This window comes from Geotrypetes seraphini, chromosome 11 (assembly GCF_902459505.1).
Source record: "Geotrypetes seraphini chromosome 11, aGeoSer1.1, whole genome shotgun sequence".
Classification (NCBI taxonomy): Eukaryota; Metazoa; Chordata; class Amphibia; order Gymnophiona; family Dermophiidae; genus Geotrypetes; species Geotrypetes seraphini.
This window is the reverse complement of record NC_047094.1, coordinates 94,413,956-94,433,937: the sequence shown is the minus strand read 5'-3', so window position 1 is coordinate 94,433,937 and position 19,982 is coordinate 94,413,956. Positions and strand designations below refer to the sequence as shown.

The 19,982-nt window shown below is 43.9% G+C and overlaps 1 protein-coding gene across 2 annotated transcripts in view; it reads left to right on the top strand.

The window, feature by feature from the left end:
• The window catches only part of CDH4 (cadherin 4), a 1,411,847-nt gene that overhangs the window by 1,278,640 nt on the left and 113,225 nt on the right, over positions 1 to 19,982 (top strand). For both annotated transcript variants that reach the window (XM_033963168.1, XM_033963167.1), the window contains exon 8: positions 8,607 to 8,744. In XM_033963168.1, coding sequence (XP_033819059.1) covers positions 8,607 to 8,744 — 138 coding nt within the window. The remainder of the gene's footprint in view (positions 1 to 8,606; positions 8,745 to 19,982) is intronic.

Sequence of the window (19,982 nt, the reverse complement as noted above, 5' to 3'; positions counted from 1 at the left end):
CTGTTCCCCTCATGGTCTGGCATCTCTATCCTTCCCTCCCCCCTGTGGTTTTTAGCATCTCTCTCTTCTCATTTCCTCCACTCAGATCTGATCATTCCCTGCTCTCTCTTCCCTTTTCTTCTCTGGTCTTCCTTCTCTATTTTCTGCCTCCATCTAAATTAAATTCTTTCTTACTATTTAGTCCCGTTTCCCTCTTTTCACTGTGTCTACACACAGCTTGTCACCCCTTTCCCTCACCCCTCCATTATCTTACTATTTTCTTCCCCCTTTATTTATCTCCTCCTTCCATCCAGTATGTGTTCTTTCACCACTTCCATTCAGCATCTGCTCTCCCTTCTCAACTGACATCCATCTGCCTTCTGCTCTCTCTCCCTTCTTCTCACTTCCATCATCTGTCCCCTTCTCTCTCTCTCTCATCTCCTCCATTCCATCATCTGCCCCTTCTCTCTCTCTCTCTCTCCCCCCCCCCCCAACTTCCATCATCTGCCTCCCTTCCCCTCACCTTTGTGGGTCACTTTCTTTCCCCTGAGGGTGGCTCATGTCACAGGGGAAGCTTTGGCCGAGCAGAACCGCTTGATTGACAGTGGAACTTACTTGATTGATGTCGATGCTGGGGCCCGTTGCCGTTTGAAGGAAAAAAAAAAAAGGTGGAAAAAAGGAACCTGTAAAGGCGAGAGGAAGGGAAACCTCCAGGACAGCTGCTTTTTGCCCTCCTTCAGCGGCCCAAGAGTTCAGACCAGCAGCGGCAGCTCTGTATGCTTTTAACTTCGGCACAGAGCTGCCCCTAATCAATAGTTTAGCGCGGTTTCATGAGGCAGCCTCGGGGCCTTTGATAGCCGGCCCGCTTCGATGATGCGATGTGGGCCGGCCTAGCAAAGGCCCCGAGGCTGCCTTATGAAACCGCGCTAAACTATTGATTAGGGGCAGCTCTGTGCCGAAGTTAAAAGCATACACAGCTGCCGCTGCTGGTCTGGAGGTGCGGAGACAAGGCAGGAGGCAAACGCGGTGGAAGGCAGGAGTCCCGGCGAAGGCAGGAGTCCCGGCACAGCGACTGCAACAGGAAGTTGCAAGTCAGCTGACGCCGGCCTTTCGTTGCGGCGGGGACCGAATCCTTCGCGGACCGGCAAGATTTTGTTTGCGGACCGGCGGTTGAAGAACTGTGCTCTACACTGTGTGCGCTGTGACGAGAAACTTGTGCGCTGCGAGGTAATATTTTGTGCGTCAGCGCACCCCAGCGCAGCTTAGCGGGAACACTGAAATTAGCACATCATGACATGCATGACAGTGATTCTACTACATATTATCCTGAAATGTACAGTAAGACCTCTACACAGATAAAACAGAATTTGTAGTGCTGTCCATTCCGAGTCTCTCATTATGGGTAAAGCAATAGCTTTTTAGCCCATTATTCTCCAGTCCTCCAACATTTTATTTCATTAGAATTAGGAAGAGTACGGAAACTCATTAACGATTTCTGTATAGCACTAAATATTGTTTTAAAAACACTTCAGCTGCTCTGAAGAATGCAAATTACAGCCAGGCAGGTTCTTGGTAAAAATTCTTAGGCACTAAATAGGAAGATAGGGTGGCTTAGTGGTTAGAGCTACAGCCTCAGGACCCTGATGTTGTGGGTTCAAGCCTTATGACTTGGCAATCCACTTAATCCTCCATTGTCCCAGGTACGTTAGATAGATTGTGAGCCCGTCAGGATAAGGAAAAATGCTCGAGTATCTGAATGTAAACTGTTTAGACAATCTCCATTGATAGGTGGTATATAAATAACTTAAAATAAAGTAAAATAAAGACATCCATAGCTCTCAGGTGTCTGTATCGAGCCAACTTCTTTCTGTTGCTCTATTCCTAGCTTTTTCTGACCTACTGTTAACAAATCTGTGCCTTATATAAGATTTTTTTTTTCACCTAGAATAGCTTCTTGGGAAAAGAAATACCCATCTTATCCACAAACTAAAAGTAGGCAAAGAAATTTCTTTGTACAGAACAGTATAGTGTTGTTCTATTATGTAAGCGCTCAAGGACTTCTGTCCATTGACATGCTGGCTCGTATTGCAGAGCTCTGAGTGCTCCTTGAATTGCTTTCGACCTAAGAACTGTCTACCTTTGTTGTGCAATAGCTGGAGGCTCGATATAGAGAGTGACAGTCCCGGGTTGTTCCAGTGAATAACCTGGACTTGAAACCTCTCAATACAAGAATGTTGTGGTAAGAGGCTAACAAAGGAGGCGCAGCAGACAATTGCAAAGTACCAGAATGAAGAACATGGAGACTATGATGGACAGGAAGGATCGTGTTGCTTCGGCCTCCGGTTACGACAACTCACAGGCCCATAATGGTGTGTGACAGCTGAAGTATGACACAAGTATCCTTTCAACTTGTCAGTTTCATATGCTGAAGCACATTAGTAATGCTTGTATTATTTAAATAAGTCTACTATGGAAATGTATCCTTTGATTATAGACCAGCAGGGCTCAACCCTTTGCATGCTGGCAGACTGAGGACAAAGAACCTTAATCGAACTCTAATACTGCAAAGCAACACTAGGTTGCTGTGATGAATTATACAGATAATTTTTATCTTACAGTATTATATATGTATGTGATTGTAAGCGGTGTATAAATAAATATTCTTGTTGTAATCAAAGAGAACTGTTTGCTCCATTGACATATAAAAGCACAGTTGAAAGCTCAAATCCAGCCTGACTCTGTGTCCAGGAAGGAATGCTCCATGCACCAGGGGGACTTAGGGGAGCAGAGATTCCTTCTGTAGCTGGACAAATCATTCAGCCCTGGTGAGAAGAGGTGACATCACAGTGTATATAAGAAGATAAGAATTGCCGCTGCTTGGTCAGACCAGTGGTCCATCGTGCCCAGCAGTCCACTCATGTGGCGGCCCTTAAGTCAAAGACTAGTGCCCTAACTGAGACTAGCCTTACCTGCGTACGTTCTGGTTCAACAGGAACTTGTCTAAGAACATAAGAACATAAGAACATAAGAACTGCCATCTCCGGATCAGACCTTCGGTCCATCAAGTCCGGCGATCCGCACACGCGGAGGCCCCGCCAGGTGTACACCTGGCGTAATTTATAGTCCACCATATCTTTATATGCCTCTCTTAAGGAGATATGCATCTAGTTTGCTCTTGAAGCCTAGGACGGTCGATTCCGCAATAATCTCCTCTGGGAGGGCATTCCAGGTGTCAACCACTCTCTGAGTGAAGCAGAACTTCCTGACATTAGTCCTGAACCTGTCCCCCCTTAGCTTCATTCCATGTCCTCTAGTCCGTGTCAAATTGGACAGTGTAAATAATCTTCTCTGCTCTATTTTGTCGATTCCTTTCAGTATTTTGAAGGTCTCGATCATATCCCCACGCATTCTCCTTTTCTCAAGGGAGAACAATCCTAGTGTTATAAGTCTATCCTCATATTCCAGTCTCTCCATACCCTTCACCAGTTTTGTTGCTCGTCTCTGCACCCTCTCCAGTAGTTTTATATCCTTCTTTAGGTAGGGAGACCTTTGTGTTGACTCCCTGGAGGGTGTTTTCCCCTATAACAACCTCCGGAAGAGCATTCCAGTTTTCTACCACTCTCTGGGTGAAAAAGAACTTCCTTACGTTTGTACGGAATCTATCCCCTTTTACCTTTAGAGAGTGCCCTCTCGTTATCTACTAAGTCTATTCCCTTCATTATCTGGAATGTTTTGATCATGTCCCCTCTCAGTCTCCTCTTTTCAAGGGGTGGCTTCTTGCAGGAGATAGTTCAAAGGTTTTAGAGAGTTGCACAGGGACAGAAATCAAATCCATCCCTGCTGGAATCAAACCCGTCTCCATCGGTCCCCACTGGAAATCAAATCCATCCTCGATCATCCCTGCTGGAATCAAATTCATCCCCACTAAAAATCTCTTCTGTCCCTGCCCATCTCCCTAAACTTCAGTAGTTATTTCATTTCATTATGCTACTGAATTAATGGCTCTGGTAGAGCCCCATTTACAAAATACACTTTTATTAATTTGGAAATATTAATTGGGAAGAATACATACTTTGTAAATGAGTCTCTGCCAGACCCTCTAATGTAAATATAAAATATCTATATATTCCAGCTGAGGGCATCCTCTGAAGGTGGTGGGGGGTCCCTTTTGCCAAGCTTGGCAGGCAGCAACAGTATCCCTGAGTCACAGATGCTGGCACCTCAGTGGTTCAGGGATGCTGCCATTGACTGCTATGCTTGGTGGATGGAAGTTCTGGCCACTTTTGGAGGAGGTCCTCAGCTGGCAGTGCTTGGGGATCCTCACCAGTCACAGCAAGGGTCAGCAAGTACTTCAAAACTGCAGAAATAAAACCAGAAATGCATTTCCTTTTCTGTTGACCACAATACAAAGACATCTGCTATATACATTTCCCAAAGCTAATGTAGTTCAGTCAATAAATTCCTTTTTTTTTAACCTTTGTTGTCTGGAGATTTATTTTTCCATCAAGTTGATTCCAGTTTCTCTTTTTTCTGCTTCCCTGTCTTCTGCAAATTCTTCTTCTTGTGGTTGCTGTCCATTGGCTCTTCCTACGATAGTCCAGCATTTTTCTCTTCCCTCTTTCCCTTCCTCCCATTGTACAGCATTCTTACTCCCTTCCATCCCGGATTATTTAGCCACTTTTTCCTCTCCCCACTCCTGCACTGCGTTTCTTCCTCTCTCCTCCACAACCTTGTGCAACATGTCTCCCTCTCTCTCCCTCCCTTGCTGCAAAGGGAGTGGGAAAAGAGAGAGAGAAAAGAATCCATGGTGCACCTCTCTCATCCCCTCTATAGCCACGTCCAACATTTCTCCCTCTCTCATCTCCTGGCCCTTGGGCAGTATCTTATGCCCCTCCCTACCAGCCCCATACACAACATTTCTCCTTCAACACCTCTCTCTAGCACCATGTCATGTTTCTCTCTTCATTCACCATCATGTCCAACATTGCTCCCTCTTGCATCCCTTTCTATCTGTCCCACCGTTCTCTCTCCACCACAACATCCAATATTTCTCCCTCCCGTCATATTAGGGTAGCCCAACCCCTGGGCCTACCGAGGTACCTGGTGGTCCAGCAGGGGTCTTTGTGGCAAGAACACAGCCCTTTTGGTTATGCCTCCTCATGGCTGCCTTCTAAAATGCCTGCTGCGACCTTTTGTTGGTGCTCTCAGCATTTCGTGCAGTACCGTGAAGGGTCGCAGCAGCCATTTTAGAAGGCAGCTACTCTCCCGCCTCAAAGACCCCGCTGGACCACCAGATACTTTTGGTAGGTCCAGGGGGCCATATAAGAAGAGCCTCAGGTTTGCCGAACCTGCCATCTCTTCCTTTCCTTCCCAAACCCCCACAGTCTGTGCAGCTTCTCTTTCCTTCCCTTCACTTCCCACCCACACCCAGCCCATGAAGCATCTTATTGACCTTTCTGTTCAGGCCGCCACGCTACTGGAGGCTGATCTGGAAGCTTTCCCTCTGATGCATTTACGTGGCCCTGAGCTCACTAAAGGAAAGTTTTAGTTTAGTTTATAGTTTATTAGGATTTTATATACCGCCTATCAAGGTTATCTAAGCGGTTTTTACAATCAGGTACTCAAGCATTTTCCCTCTCTGTCCCGGGGGGCTCACAATCTAGCTAACGTACCTGGGGCTATGGAGGATTAAGTGACTTGCCCAGGGTCACAAGGAGCAGTGCGGGGTTTGAACCCACAACCCCAGGGTGCTGAGGCTGTAGATCCAACCACTGCGCCACACACTCCTCCAAGGAGAAGAGGTTCATGTGTGGGCGGGCCTGGGGCGGAACAGGGCCAGTGCAGAGCTACACATCCTCTTTTATGTGTGAACAAATATGGTAACCCTATCTGTGTATGTCTCTAACTTTCTTTAATTCAGAAATAAGAAAACATAAAAAAATAAGAATTACCATACTGGGACAGACCGAAGGTCAATCAAGCCCAGTATCCTGTTTCCAACAGTGGCCAACCCAGGTCGCAAGAATCTAGCTAGATCCCAAGTGGTAAAACAGATTTTATGCTGCTTATCCTAGGAATAAGCAGTGGATTTCCCCAGGCCATCTCAATAATGACCTATGGACTTCTCTTTTAGGAAGTTATCCAAACTTTTTCTGATTTCACTACATTCTCTGGCAATGAATTCCAGAGTCTTCATCTCCATCACCTCCACGGGGAAACCTCGCCATAGACCCACCACCCTTTCTGTAAACAAGTATTCCCTTAGATTACTGCTGAGTCTATCCACACAGAATTGTAAGGACATGTGGAATATAAATAAAATAAATAAATAAATGTCCACATAAGCCCAAGAACTCAGGCAGGTAACAGTAATCTGGATTTTAAATTCATTTTTCACAGCAGGCTAAAGCTCTACCAACTCCCTGCATATGGATCCTATCAGCAAGGGCTGTGAGAATAATTTTAAATGCAAGGATTTCTACTCTGATTATCCAATGTGATATTAACCCAATTCTAGAGGGTTTGTTGAAATGGTCTAATTATTTATTGGCAGTGTTTGATGATAACAGATGGTTTTAGTGACATTTAACTATTCCTACATAAATAACAGTTGACAGTAACTCTTTGATCCAGCGCTTAATTCTAATATTAAAAGACATTTTTTTAATGTGACAAAAAAGCATTATAGAATTAAGAATTATTGATACTAAATGTAGTATGAATGAAGTACTGAAGCATTACATTTTAAGTGTCCCTCAGGGTATAAACCTGCCATCAGCATGAAACTAGGCAAGCCATGAACAAGTGACTGGCTCCTTTGGAAAGTCCTGACTGCACATTTTCTGATACAAGCCCATAGTGATGACTTCCCATGACTTGAGAAGTTCCATCAAAAGGCCCTTGCTTACTCTATGGCAATGTTTCTCAACTTGGTCCTGGAGTACCCCCTTGCCAGTCAGGTTTTTAGGATATCCACAGTGAATATGCATGAAAGAAATTTGCATACACTGCCTCCATTATATGCAAATTTCTTTCAGGCATATTCATTGTGGATATCCTGAAAACCTGACTGGCAAGGAGGTACTCCAGGACCGAGTTGAGAAACACTGCTCTATGGAACGGTCCACTTCATTTTGTGTCATATGATGATATGAGTTATTCCAATGTCAATGTCTGAAACTTTTTACAGTGTCAACATTTGAATTTTATGTATGTAATTTCAGTAGTAGCTCAAGGTGGGTTACATTAAGTTTGCTGGTTATTTCCCTGTCCATTGGACGCTAACTGACAAACAAACAAAAAAAATTTAAAAGAACGTCTCATTAGGCTGTTTGCAGTTTATATATCATTACAAAGCTTTCTAACAAGTTTTTAATATGTTACCGAAGAACACACAGTACATGGAATGAATGACTTTTGATCTGGTCTCTCTAAATTTCTGTTTTTACCTGGAATAGAGCTATTCAAATTGCTCTTGAGACATTCAAATCAGTCAGGTTTTCAGAATGAATATTCATGAGCTATGTTTATATCTGTTTCATCTAAGGACCTATTTATGGGGCACTACTAATTTTCTGAAGGGTTTTTTTTCACATGCATATGACAGAATAAGCAGATATAATAACATATAAAATTCCCCATGCATATAAGTGCATGCAATGGCAAGAACATACATACTTTTATTCAATATGGATATAATTTATTGAGGTGGAGTATGAGCGGAGTTGCAATTTACACAAAGTGGAGCCAATATTCACACTGTTGGAGGCAGCCCAGCTACCTCCCCCTATTGGCGAACCCAGAAATTCAATGCCGGAGCCATATCAAGCCACTGGCATTGAATTTCCAGTTTTAGTGCAAGAGCTATAGACATATCCAAACAAGCCAATTCATTGGTTAGCAAGCGAAGTCATAGTAACCAAAGAGAAACCTGGTACTTAGGCAGGTCTATCTGGCCACTAGACTTAGCCGGTCAACCAATGAATATTAGCGTTGAGTGGTTATGTTGTGCAACATAGCTGGTAACTGGGATATTCAGCGGGAGATTGCTGGCTTAGCGCTATTTAACTGGCCATTTAAATACCGATGAATATGCATGTGTGGGGTCTTATTTTGTGGGAGTGTGTGGTGCAGTGGTTAGAGCTACACCCTCGGCAACCTGAGGTTGTGGGTTCAAATCCCACACTGCTCCTTGTAAGTACATGGGCAAGTCACTTAATCCCCATTGTCCCAGGTACATTAGATAGAGAGGGAGCCCACCGGGATAGTTACAGAAAAATGCTTGAGTACCTGAATAATTTGTAATCCACATAAAATTATAGGATATGTGGAATATAAATTTTTTTATTTTTATTTTTTTAAATACTTAACACAGATTCTGAAAAAAGACATATAACCGCCTACGATTTTTAATAAAATAGGATCCACTCAGCCTCCCCACCTAGTTGACCCTCCACATATGCATATTTTGGTTATCCTGGATCTCGAGCCAGATTAAAAATCTCCAACAGTGAACCTAGACAGTTGTAATCTCAACTACTCAACTGCCAGCATCCACACTGATGCACTTGTTTTCTTGTCTTTTTGTCTCTATCCCCCCTCTCTTTCTTCCTCCTCCATGCTTCTAGAAAGTTCAGCAGTATACTGTCATCATACAAGCCACAGATACAGAAGGCAATCTCAACCACGGTCTCTCAAACACAGCAACTGCAATCATTACGGTGACAGACGTGAATGACAACCCACCAGAATTCACTAGCAGCATCGTGAGTATCGGTACAGCAGCACAAGCGTTTGGAATTCATGGCCGTTTGATAGTACTTGTCTTTGTGTGCAGGGTCTGACAGATGGAAGGCATTTGATAAATAACTGTATGACCAAGACTTTCAGGAAGGCAAAAAAAAAAAAAAGAAACCCCCAGACAGAATGATTCATGTGCTAAAGAAAAATGGTTCGGCTACCAGTTGAAATGAGCAAATTAAAACCTATAGAAATAGGATTCCAAATCTAGGGTAACTAGAAGTACAGAGCAGTTGGCTTTGTTTGTTTTTCCTCTAGCAATTAACTTAGAATTCATTTTGAATCGGACTTGGATACGTTTGGAGCCTTTAGAAATTATCTGGATTTTAAGAGTTGGAATGGGCTGCAATTTCCAATGGAGTTGAAGGTTTCGGTCCCTTGGAAGCTGGAAATATCAAGGGATGGTATGTTGCTCAAATTACTTAAGGATCCTGCTGTGTTTTCTGGGGGCAAAGCAGAGCATGTACTCGCAAAAACTAAGGGCTCCTTTTACAAAGCCGCACCAGGGCCTTAACGTGCGGAATAGCGCCCGCTAAATTGCCGCAATCGCTAGCCGCTACCGCCTCCTTATGAGCGGGCGGTAGATTTCCAACTAGCGCTCACTATAGCATGCGCTAATCCGGTGCGTGCGATAAAACCGCTTTGTAATACACAGTAACAATAAATACATCACTTATACACAATCATTGGTATATTACATAGATTCTTATCCCTATCCCTCTCCCATCCCTCCCAACCATATACTCCATTATTGTATGATATATGTAATAATAAAATATCCCCCTCCCTACCTCATAAACTGATTAACATAAGGGAAATAATTTTACTTAATCCTGACAATATTTTGTTAATGGTTTCCACACATCCTGAAATTTCTTAAAATATCTCTTTTGTAACGCAGTAAATCTTTCCATTTTATAGATATGGCATAAAGAGTTCCACCAAAAGTTATAATTTAATCTCCTCCAGTCTTTCCAATTATATGTGATTTGTTGAATGGCAACCCCTGTCATTATTAGTAATAATTTATTGTTATTCGCAGAAATCTGACTTTTTGCTCTCATAAGTGATGTATTTATTGTTACTGTGTATGAAAATATTAACACTTATTGTAATTTATGAAAATGAATAAAGAATTATTTTTAAAAAAAACTTTATTAATTTTCAACAACAACAAAAAAAAAACGCTTTGTAAAAGGAGCCCTAAGCTTCGATTGCCATGGGTTGCCCACAGATGGCATTACTGACATGAAGAACACTGACCTAGCAATATGCATTGAAAGGTGTGCTGCTTTTAAACATTTATTTCCCCTGCTTTAAATGATCTCATTTGATCCTTCTCTGATTGCAACACATTTCTCTTCTGCCTAAAATCTGTCACTTCCATCTCTCCAATGTCTGCATTGCCCTTCCGTTTCTCACCCCCTCTGCTACCACGTCCTAATATTTGGGTTCTTTTATAATACAATTTTTATTAAATTTCTGGAAATACATACAAAACAACAAGAGCAAACATTTAGACAGTAAGGTCTTCCGTGTTATTGCTTCACGAAGACCTAAAGGGTCCAAACCCCTCACCAAAGGACACCCCCTCCCTGAACTCCCTACCCCTCTGTCCCCCCACCCCAGCACTCCAGTGTCAAAAGTGAACTTCTGGCTCTATGGAACAATCCCTCCCAAACAGGAACCCATATTCTCCAAAATTTCCTCCACAGACCAGGACCGCCCTTGCCGACATCCAGATATTCAAATTTTTAACAAAGTGAAAATTTTATTTATCCCAGGACAAGCAGGCAGCTATTCTCACTAGTGGGTGATGTCATCCGTCAGAGCCCCGATGCGGACGTCTCACAAGCATACTTGCTTGAAGAAACTTCAGAAGTTTCGAGATGCCCGTACCGCGCATGCGCGAGTGCCTTCCCGCCCGATGGTCCGGGCGTGTCTCCTCAGTTCTTTTCTTTCCGCGGAGCTGAGAAGTTTGCTTCAACTCTCTGCGCTGAGTGAACCCGTGTTCTTGCCTTCTAGTGCCGCGGTTTTGAGTTTGTTTTCTCTTAATCATGTGTTTTCATTCTGTCTTATTATTTTCGAGAAAAAAAAAAATACAAAAGAATACATTTCCGGGCCAGTAAGGAGGCTTTTTGCAGTAACAAATTTCCCCCTCTAGACAAGCCCAGATGAACCACCTGAGAAAAGAGCAGAACATCCGCCCTCAAAGGAATCTGCTTACGCAGAACAGACTGCAGGTACAGTGCTACAAAAGATCAAAATGTTTGAATGCGATCACAGGACCAAAACATATGAAGCAAGCCGGCAGGGGTGGACTGGCACTTAGGACTCCGAGCATGAGAGGCATACCCGGAAACATAGGCCCGGTACGGAGACACATTCAGCCGCAAAAGAAACTTGAACTGCTGCTCCCGCAGCACAATGGAGCGAGTCAGCCAAAGTCCTAATGTTTCTCTCGCCTGCATCTTCACTGATCTTTTTGCTTACATCTTCCATCCCCTACCGCTCATTCTGCAAAGTTCTGCCACTCATTCTCTGTTTTTCTAGTCCTTCTTTTTGCTTGCCCTCATTTCCCCTGTTTGAGTCTTTAGCTTCTTAATGACCAGTGTAACAACGTTTTCCATGTTCCCTTTCCAAATTATTCATCTTGTTGCTCACCCCTCCTCCCCGCTTTTCTTTTTTTTAATTTATTGGGGGGGGCTTCCTGCTCATTCAAAACTGTCCTTTACTGGGTTTCAGCACTGTGACCCTTTGCTCACAAACTACCCAAGGATTTAGCCCCTCGTTTTGTATTCCCCTCTCCGACTACAGGAGGAGGGGAAGAAAAAACGACAGGAATTGGCTACCCTCGCCCTTCGGAATGGGCCAGCTCCAGTCTAATTTTAATGAAAGCAAGTGTCTCACGACAGCGGTCACTTTGTGAACATGAGATTTTCCAGATGCCTACATTCGTTTTATTGTTTTTTTCTGATTTTTATGTGATATATGTATAGTGTTTTATAAAAATTTATGGCCTTAATATTTCTTGAATGTATTGTATATCACTGGGGACATTTAATGTGGCAGGCATTTCATAAACCAAAATAAATAAGGCTGCTGTTGCATTTGAAGCACAGATTTGATAAGTTTTCACTTTAAAAATCAAATATGTACACATTCGGTTCCTGGAATATAAAACCAGGATGGCTCTTGGGGCAATTCTTTCAAGAAGCAAGGTTACTGGACCACATTTTCATATTGGGCTCCTTTTACAAAGGTGCGCTAGCGGTTTTATTGCACACACCAGAGTAGCGCTTTATAGGGCAATGGTCAGACCACACTTGGAATACTGTGTCCAACATTGGTCTCCCAACCTAAAGAAGGATATAAAATGCTGGAGAGAGTGCAGAGACGAGCAACGAAGCTAATAAAAGGTATGGAGAACTTGTAATACGAGGAACGACTTAAAAGACTGGGATTGTTCTCCCTTGAGAAGAGGAGACTGCGAGGGGATATGATCGAGACTTTCAAAATACTGAAAGGAATCAACAAAATAGAGCAGGAAAAAAAAATTATTTACAATGTCCAATGTGACGCGGACAAGAGGACATGGACTGAAGCTAAGGGGGGACAAGTCCAGGACAAATATCAGGAACTTCTGCTTCACGCAACGAGTGGTGGACACCTGGAATGCTCTCCCAGAGGAGGTTATTGCGGAATCCAGCGTTCTAGGATTTAAAAGCAAATTAGCTGCACATCTCCTTACGAGAGGCATAGAGGGATATGGGTGACTAAAATTACGCCAGGTGTACACCTGGCTGGGCCTCCGCGTGTGTGGATCGCCAGACTTGATGGATCAAAGGTCTGATCTGGAGATGGTGCACGCTAATCGAAAATCTACCGCCTGCTCAAAAGGAGGTGGTAGCGGCTAGCGCACGTGGCAATTTAGCGTGCGTGATTCCACGCGTTAAGGCCCTAGCGCGCCTTTGTAAAAGGAGCCCATTGTTTGATCATAGCCAGAGTTTTGTACTCCTACTGCAATGATACTTTTCGCCTGAAGATTAGTAAAACTCTGTCCCTCCCACCCACACCAGTTATCCCTTTAATTCTCCACTTTTTTTCTATTCTTCCTGCGTTGGGTTTTTTTCACTCCCATGTAGTGAAAAAAATTGTTTGCTTCTCCTCCGAGACTCTCTCTACCGTTAAGCTTTTTCTAAAATCTCTCCTCCACTGTCTGTTTTCCAGCTTTTAAAGGATTTTGCAGTGCCAAGTATTTAAAGATTTTAAGCTAAAAAGGGACTTGATTTTTATACCTTGTATTGAACTTTGTTGTCAGAAATATTTCACGGATAAATAGACAACTTTCTGTAAGCATATAACAGTGCAAAACAGTAGCACCAAAAGGAGTTTTAATACACCTGTCTGTGTTTACCAGCTCCTTAGAACATGAACTTAGACCCAGTGCTTAGTTGCTGTTGGGTTTCTTTTGTTTGTTTTTTTACATTATTGTGTGTTTGGCAATTTTTGGATATGAGAGTGGATCAAGTGATGATATTCCTTCCATAAGACCATGCATAATACAAGGCAGACTGTGGCATTTGCCTGTAGTTTTTATTTGCCCTTTAGAATCTAGTATGGAGCTGCATAATATTTGCATTCTCTCATTAGCCTTTATGTGACTCATTTCTTTCTTTAGCAACCCTATTCAATAAGATGTAACAATTTAAGACCATTATAGTTTGTGTTTCCTTGTAGAGAGTGAGACGGTAACTGTTACCGTGGAAATTCTGCGGTTACCACAGGAATTCCCATGGTAACGGGAAACATTGACAGGTTTGACTGGTATTACTGCAACGGTAGACTGTTCCATGGTTCTATGGTAGTGTCATGGGAACAGGAACCGCTGCCACAATAATACTGCGGCAATGGGAACCGAGGGCACCTTCCCCAAGCCTCCCTTTTATGTCCCCAGTGGTCTAGTGGCTTCTTTGGGAGCAGGAAAGAGCCCAACACTTTCTTGCTTCTCAGTCTGCGGCAGGAGCAGGAAAGTGTTGGACTCTTCCTGTTCCCAAATAAGCCACTAATTCACTGGGGACCTAAAATGTAGGCTTGGGGAGGGTGCCCTTGGTCCCCATTGCCACTAGATCACCGGGGACATTAATTGGTAGGGCTTGTGGGGGGTCATGTCAGAATAGGACCAAAGGGGGGGCAGGAGAAACAGATGGCAGGGGAGGGTAGACATGGACAAATGGCAGGCAGAGCAGGGAGGGATAGATGGCACAGGAAGGGGGTCAGGGGTGTGGCAATGGGCAGACTCATATGCCCATGCCCCTCCCCACCTCCTTCACACCAACGTCGGAGAAGCACTGTGCCTGCACCTTTCTCTATTCACTCAGCTGACTGGCTCCAATGGGTCAGTAGTAACTGCTTCATACTGCCTGCCGGTAACTCAAAAGCCTCTCCTCTGCCACTGCTTACAACTTCCTGTTTCTATCAGGGCAGGACGCAGCAGAGGAGAGGCTTCTGGGTTAGCAGCAGGCAGACTGTAGCAACTGTTGCTGCTGACTGACCTTTTGAAGCCAAAGAGAGGGAGGTGCAGGAATCAACAAGAGAGACAGAATTAGCTGTAAGTGTGGTGGGGGAGGGATAGGAAAGAAAGATGCTGCACCGGGCTGAAAAGACAAGAGAAGGATTGTTTGACATGGGGAGGAAGGGAGAGGTACGGTAAGCTCCCGCAAATTTGCAGTTCGCAAATCGCGGACTCAGTAATTCGCGGTATTTTCTGACTGCCTCTTCCTGGTACTAAAGTCATGGTTACACCAATCAGGAGCTGCTTTGACATGCTATCTGACATGTCAAAGCAGCTCCTGATTGGTGTAGCCTGACTGTAGGACTTCAGGGAACCTGCTTGTCCCTAGAGATTGAAAACTCAATATCAAAGCCCCCGCCCCACTGGTAGGAATGCAATTAAGGCTAGTCTCAGTTAGCTGGTCTTTGACCAAAGGGCCGCCGCATGAGCGGACTGCTGGGCACGATGGCCCACTGGTATGACCCAGCAGCGGCAATTCTTATGTTCTTAACCCAACTCATCTTAAAAGGAACACTAGTCCAAACCCACACTAAGGGCTCCTTTTACGAAGGTACGCTAGTGGTTTTAGCGCGTGCTACATTGCCCCGCACGCTACACGCTAATGCCTCCATAGAGCTTGCGTTAGAATTTTTCATGTAGCGCAGGGTTAGCGTGCACGAAAAACACTAGCGCACCTTAGAAAAAGGAGCCCTAAATTTCAGATCCACGCCACCTGGACATCCTGGAAGGTCAGCTCTTAACAGTTCAAGGGGAAAAAAAACTTTAACAAGAAACACTTCCAGAGCGGGGATGGTTGCTGCCTTCTTTGATGTTTCTGGGTATAGAAACACGCATGCTCATTGCTCGCCCTCCCTCCCTGACCCTGATTCATTTGCGGAGTGGAGCAGATTCTCGTTTGAAATGGGACTCGGCTGATTTCTGAAATATATTAGAAGCCTTGCAGCCAGTTAGCTTTCTCCCGTTTTGTTTCCTATTAGAATAGATATTCTGTGAAATATTTCAACTGCTTACTTCTTTTATATGCAAAGGTACTCGTGCTGTTGCTTGAATAGCTTGGAGTTCAGAGCTCACCAGGTTACTAATGGGCAAACTCCTAGATAATATAGTACTAGAAAAATGAAATAAAGAGATTGCAAAGTGATTTATGATGAAGGAAGGTGATAAATAGCACAGCATAGCAGTTCAAAATAAAGCATACAAGAATTTATTTTAGAAGGAAAATAGCACATTAGAAATAAACAGATTAGCATGAGATTCTCAGGCCCACTCTAGTTAAAAGGACCTATCTTGAGGTTGTGATGTGACTGTGTAAGAGAAGCTTTGTGCTCTGTCTAACCCAAAGTGCAGTGGTTGGATATTCTGGTTGCCTGATTTGGTGAAGGGGTCAGATACATGAGCCAGTGCCCATATAGCTGAGCAGCCAGGAATGCTCAGCAAGCAAATTTGAGACAAGAGCTTGAAACAGCAGTGGTAAGCCAGCTGGCTGTACCTTAAGGAACCCACCATCCAAGGTGCCTTCAACTAGTGGAGAACCAACAGAGCAGTAACCAGCCACCACCATCGTCGACTGGTATGAGGCCATTACTGCAGAAGAAACTTCACCGCTGCCAGAAAGCCTTGTGAAAATGATCCCTGAAAGAACTGGGGGTACCCACCACCAGTGGCAAACCTGCAGTAATGCAACAAGCAAAGTGAAAAAATGGGGGACCTGTGTTCCACAAACATACTTGTAAAACCAAACCAAAAAAGAGTGGAGCAATATAATCTCTGGATATAACAGGAATGCTTGGTTAATTGAAAAGTTGAAATAAAATGTTCAGATATAAAAACATCAGAGTTGACAATCCATGTATACAGCAAAATAATGCATATGCCACAAAAATACCACAGACAAGTAATTGCTCACCGAGATGGTAACATATATCAGACCCAACACGGTCTACGTTTCGGCATACACATATGTATTATTTTGCTGTACACATGGATTATCAGCTTTGATGTTTTTATATTTGGACATTTTATGTCAATATATTTTTTAATTGACCAACTTTTCCTATTACATCCAGAGATTATTGAACCTACAGAAGGACTTTTGAGTCCCAACATTGGCCCAGTTTGGCATCTGAAGGCTGCTCGGATTCATTGAGGTCTGGTTTTTCCATGTTGAATTCTGACAACGCAGTCTGGCCATTGCTCTAGAGTGAGAACTTTGCCTCCGTGTAGTGTGACAACTACATCATCTTCATCTGAACAACCTTGGTCCCATCAGTCCTGCAAGGCTTTACCAGTGCCAAATCACTGCAGATTGCAGTACGCTTTTGGGAACCCACCCAGGAGTTCTGGGTTATTTTGGCTAGGATGGCCCAGGGATTTGTCAGCAGGAAGCAAGACTCTAAATGGTACTGCACCTGCAGTAAAAGGGACTTGGGTTCAGGGTTACTGTTTACTGTACGTGTTATCCGCATTAAAATTGCTGATATATACCATCTATGTGAGGAAAAGGAGAAAGCATATTTTGTGTATAACATGTTTTGTTTAATGTTGGTTAATTTCTCTGGTTTCCTAACACAGGAGATCACAATATTAAGTGTCCCTTTTATAAAGAACACCGTGAGTGGAGATAAGTTGATAAAAATATCATTTAATTTGGAGGGTTGCTAATCCAGTGATCTTATAAGGGAAAAGGAGGAGTGTATCAAATGATTTTTGTTTTCTTGATGAAAATGGTTAAGTTCTATACATGAATGTTCTAAAATGCTCAGCTTTGGTGTGGTATAGTGGTAATAATTGTAATTTCAACTTGAATTATAAATTCTAAATGTTTCCTGTGGTGAGAGCACCATCACAGGAATTACAAGTGGTCAGCAGCACACTGCCACTTCAAGATTCTTTGGTGGCTATAATAACCAAAAGGTTTTGCATCTCTCATGATTTGTAAAGAATAAGGGAATAGTGTGGTTCCTAATCCAGGAACACAAAGTGTGAAGTAGTATTGCATTTAATGATTGATTCTGAAAACAAGAGATTGACCCAATGATCTCCACAGACAAATCCAAGAAGAAACAAAAGAACCAATGTGGAGAAATGATGTTCCTGAGATGAACTTTATTAATATTAAAATAATATTAAAACTTGGCAAACCACAAAAAATCCTCTAGGATGCAATCCACTGAAAAGCTTTGGACCCTAGACCCAACACGGTCCATGTTTCGACAGAATGTCTTCTTCAGTCCTATGGTAAAGATACGGGGATAAAAATGGCAGTCAGAAATAAACTGATCCGTAAAAGCTATGTGCAGGACATGGGTTTTCAACTTGGCTTTTTGAGCCCATGTCCTGCACACAACTTTTATGGATCAGTTTATTTCCGACTGCCATTTTTACCCACGTCTCTTTACCATAGGACTTCATAAGGACCCCTGAAGAAGACATTCTGTCGAAACATGGACTGTGTTGGGTCCAAGGTCCAAAGCTTTTCAGCGGACTGCATCCTAGAGGTTTTTATGTGGTGTAAATAAAATAGACAAAAAAGACTTTACCTTTCTCTGTTAGGTCCTAGCTCATTCTCACTGTCCAACACCAGCTCTGGCAGGATACACATTTCAAATCTGACATACTGTAATCACAAAATAGAAAATATCATTATTTTTTTCTACCTATTGTTGTCCGGCCATTTTATTATTCAAATCATGTTGGTCCCAGGCTCTGGTTTCTGTTTGTCTTCTGTTAACTCACTCACCAGAGTCTCCTGCCCATTTGAAGTTTTCTTGTTCTTTCTCTGTGCTCACCATCCATCTTCCATCTCTGTACCTTCCCTTCCACTGCCATATCCAACATTTCTGTTTCTTTCCATGTACCATCTCTCTCTCTCCCTGCTTTGTGCGCTGGGTCAAACCATTCTCCAGTCTCCTCCATGCAGCATCTCTCCCTTCCTCTCCTCCATTATCATGTGCAACATTTCTTTCTCCCTATACACTATCTCTCCCTGCCCTCCACCCTTTGTCCAACATTTCTCCCTCTTCCTTCTTCATGCATATCTCTCTCCCCTCCACCATATACAGGATTTCTCCCTTTCACCTCTTTCTACCTCTGTTGCATCTCTCCCTTCCTCTCCTTCACCCCATGTCCAACAATTCTTCCTCTCTCCTCTCTCCCACCATGTGCAACAGCCTTCCATACCTCCTATCCCCCTGTGCAGCAGCTTTCCATTCCTCCTATCCCCCTGTGCAGCACTTCCTGATCAACCCCCCCTCCCCCCCAGTGAGACCTGATATATCTTGGAGCCTCCTACAGCAGCAGCGGTGGCGGCGGCTGGCAGAGGCAGTGCTATGAGCAAGCTGCTCGTGGCCTGCCCCACCAGAGCTTCCCTCTGCCATGTCATTAGTGACATCAGTGATGCGACAGAAGGAGGCACTGGCAAGGCAGGCCACAAGCAGTCTGTTCAGAGTGCTGCCTCTGCTGGCCACCACCACTGCTGCTGCTTTAGGAGGCCCAGAAATATGTTGTCTCACCGGGGGGGAGGAGGGGGTTGATCATTGAATCAGTGAGTCCAATATTTTGGGAAAAAGAATCGGTTCAAATTGATTCACTGAAGTGAATTGATTTGAATCGGCGAATTGGGCAGCACTACTGCAAGCTCCCTGTTCAAGGGGGATTGGGAGTTTTTGGAAACTCAGCACTGTAAGAGACCAAGACAGCCCTTGGACGCCCTGGAGGGTGGTCTTATGAAAAATGGCCGCACACCAGAAAAGATTTAAGACCTGTTCTTGGGTGCCAAATTTGTTTTTTGGTCCATGTTCCACCAACTGAGCAGTGCATATGATTATTGCAGTGACCCACAAACTTTTTGATGCCGTGGCACACTAAACTCGGAGCCATGATTGGAGGGCATCTGGAAATGGGTAGGCATCAATGTGATAACTTCACACGCTTGTGTGATGTCATCACATCGACATCAACACATATGCGGAGGCCCTCCAAATAGGGCCTTGAGCATGCTATCACTATGCCAGTAGGGGGGGGGATGCGGGTGTTAGAGGAGGAGAGGCGAAAGAGGAGGAGAGGCACCGGCAAAAACTTAGGCTAGACTAGTAATCCATTACTGCAAAACCAAGGGATGACCCCCAACGGGCTGCATTTTGATTAAAATGTTTAATTGTGCAATTAATTGAATGATTAAAGGTGGGGAGGTGAATGGGAGGGAGGGAAGAGGGATAACGAGGAAGCTGGTTATAGAGGGGAGGGAGGGAGAGATGCTGGACAATGGGGGGTTTCTTGGGGAGATGGGCCTCCCACTTTATCAAATGACATGCTTTGAGAGTTTGTGTCACCGACTGGAGGTATGCTGCTGACTTCCTCACTTCTGAGGCAGTACAAGGAGGAAAGGGGCAAATTGGACAGCAGATTTATTTGGCTGCTGGGCTTCAGCTACGCAACCATCACTGAACAGGTGCTGCAGCTGTGGAGGAGACCTGATCCCAAAGATGGGTGCCAGATCCCCAAGGTCACCACCACCGCCATTGTACAGGATCTCTCCCTTCCTCCCCTCTACCCCAAGGTCCATTCTCTCTCTCTCTCTCTTTCCTCCTCATCCCTTCCTCCAGAAACCAACACCTCTCTCTTTCTTTCT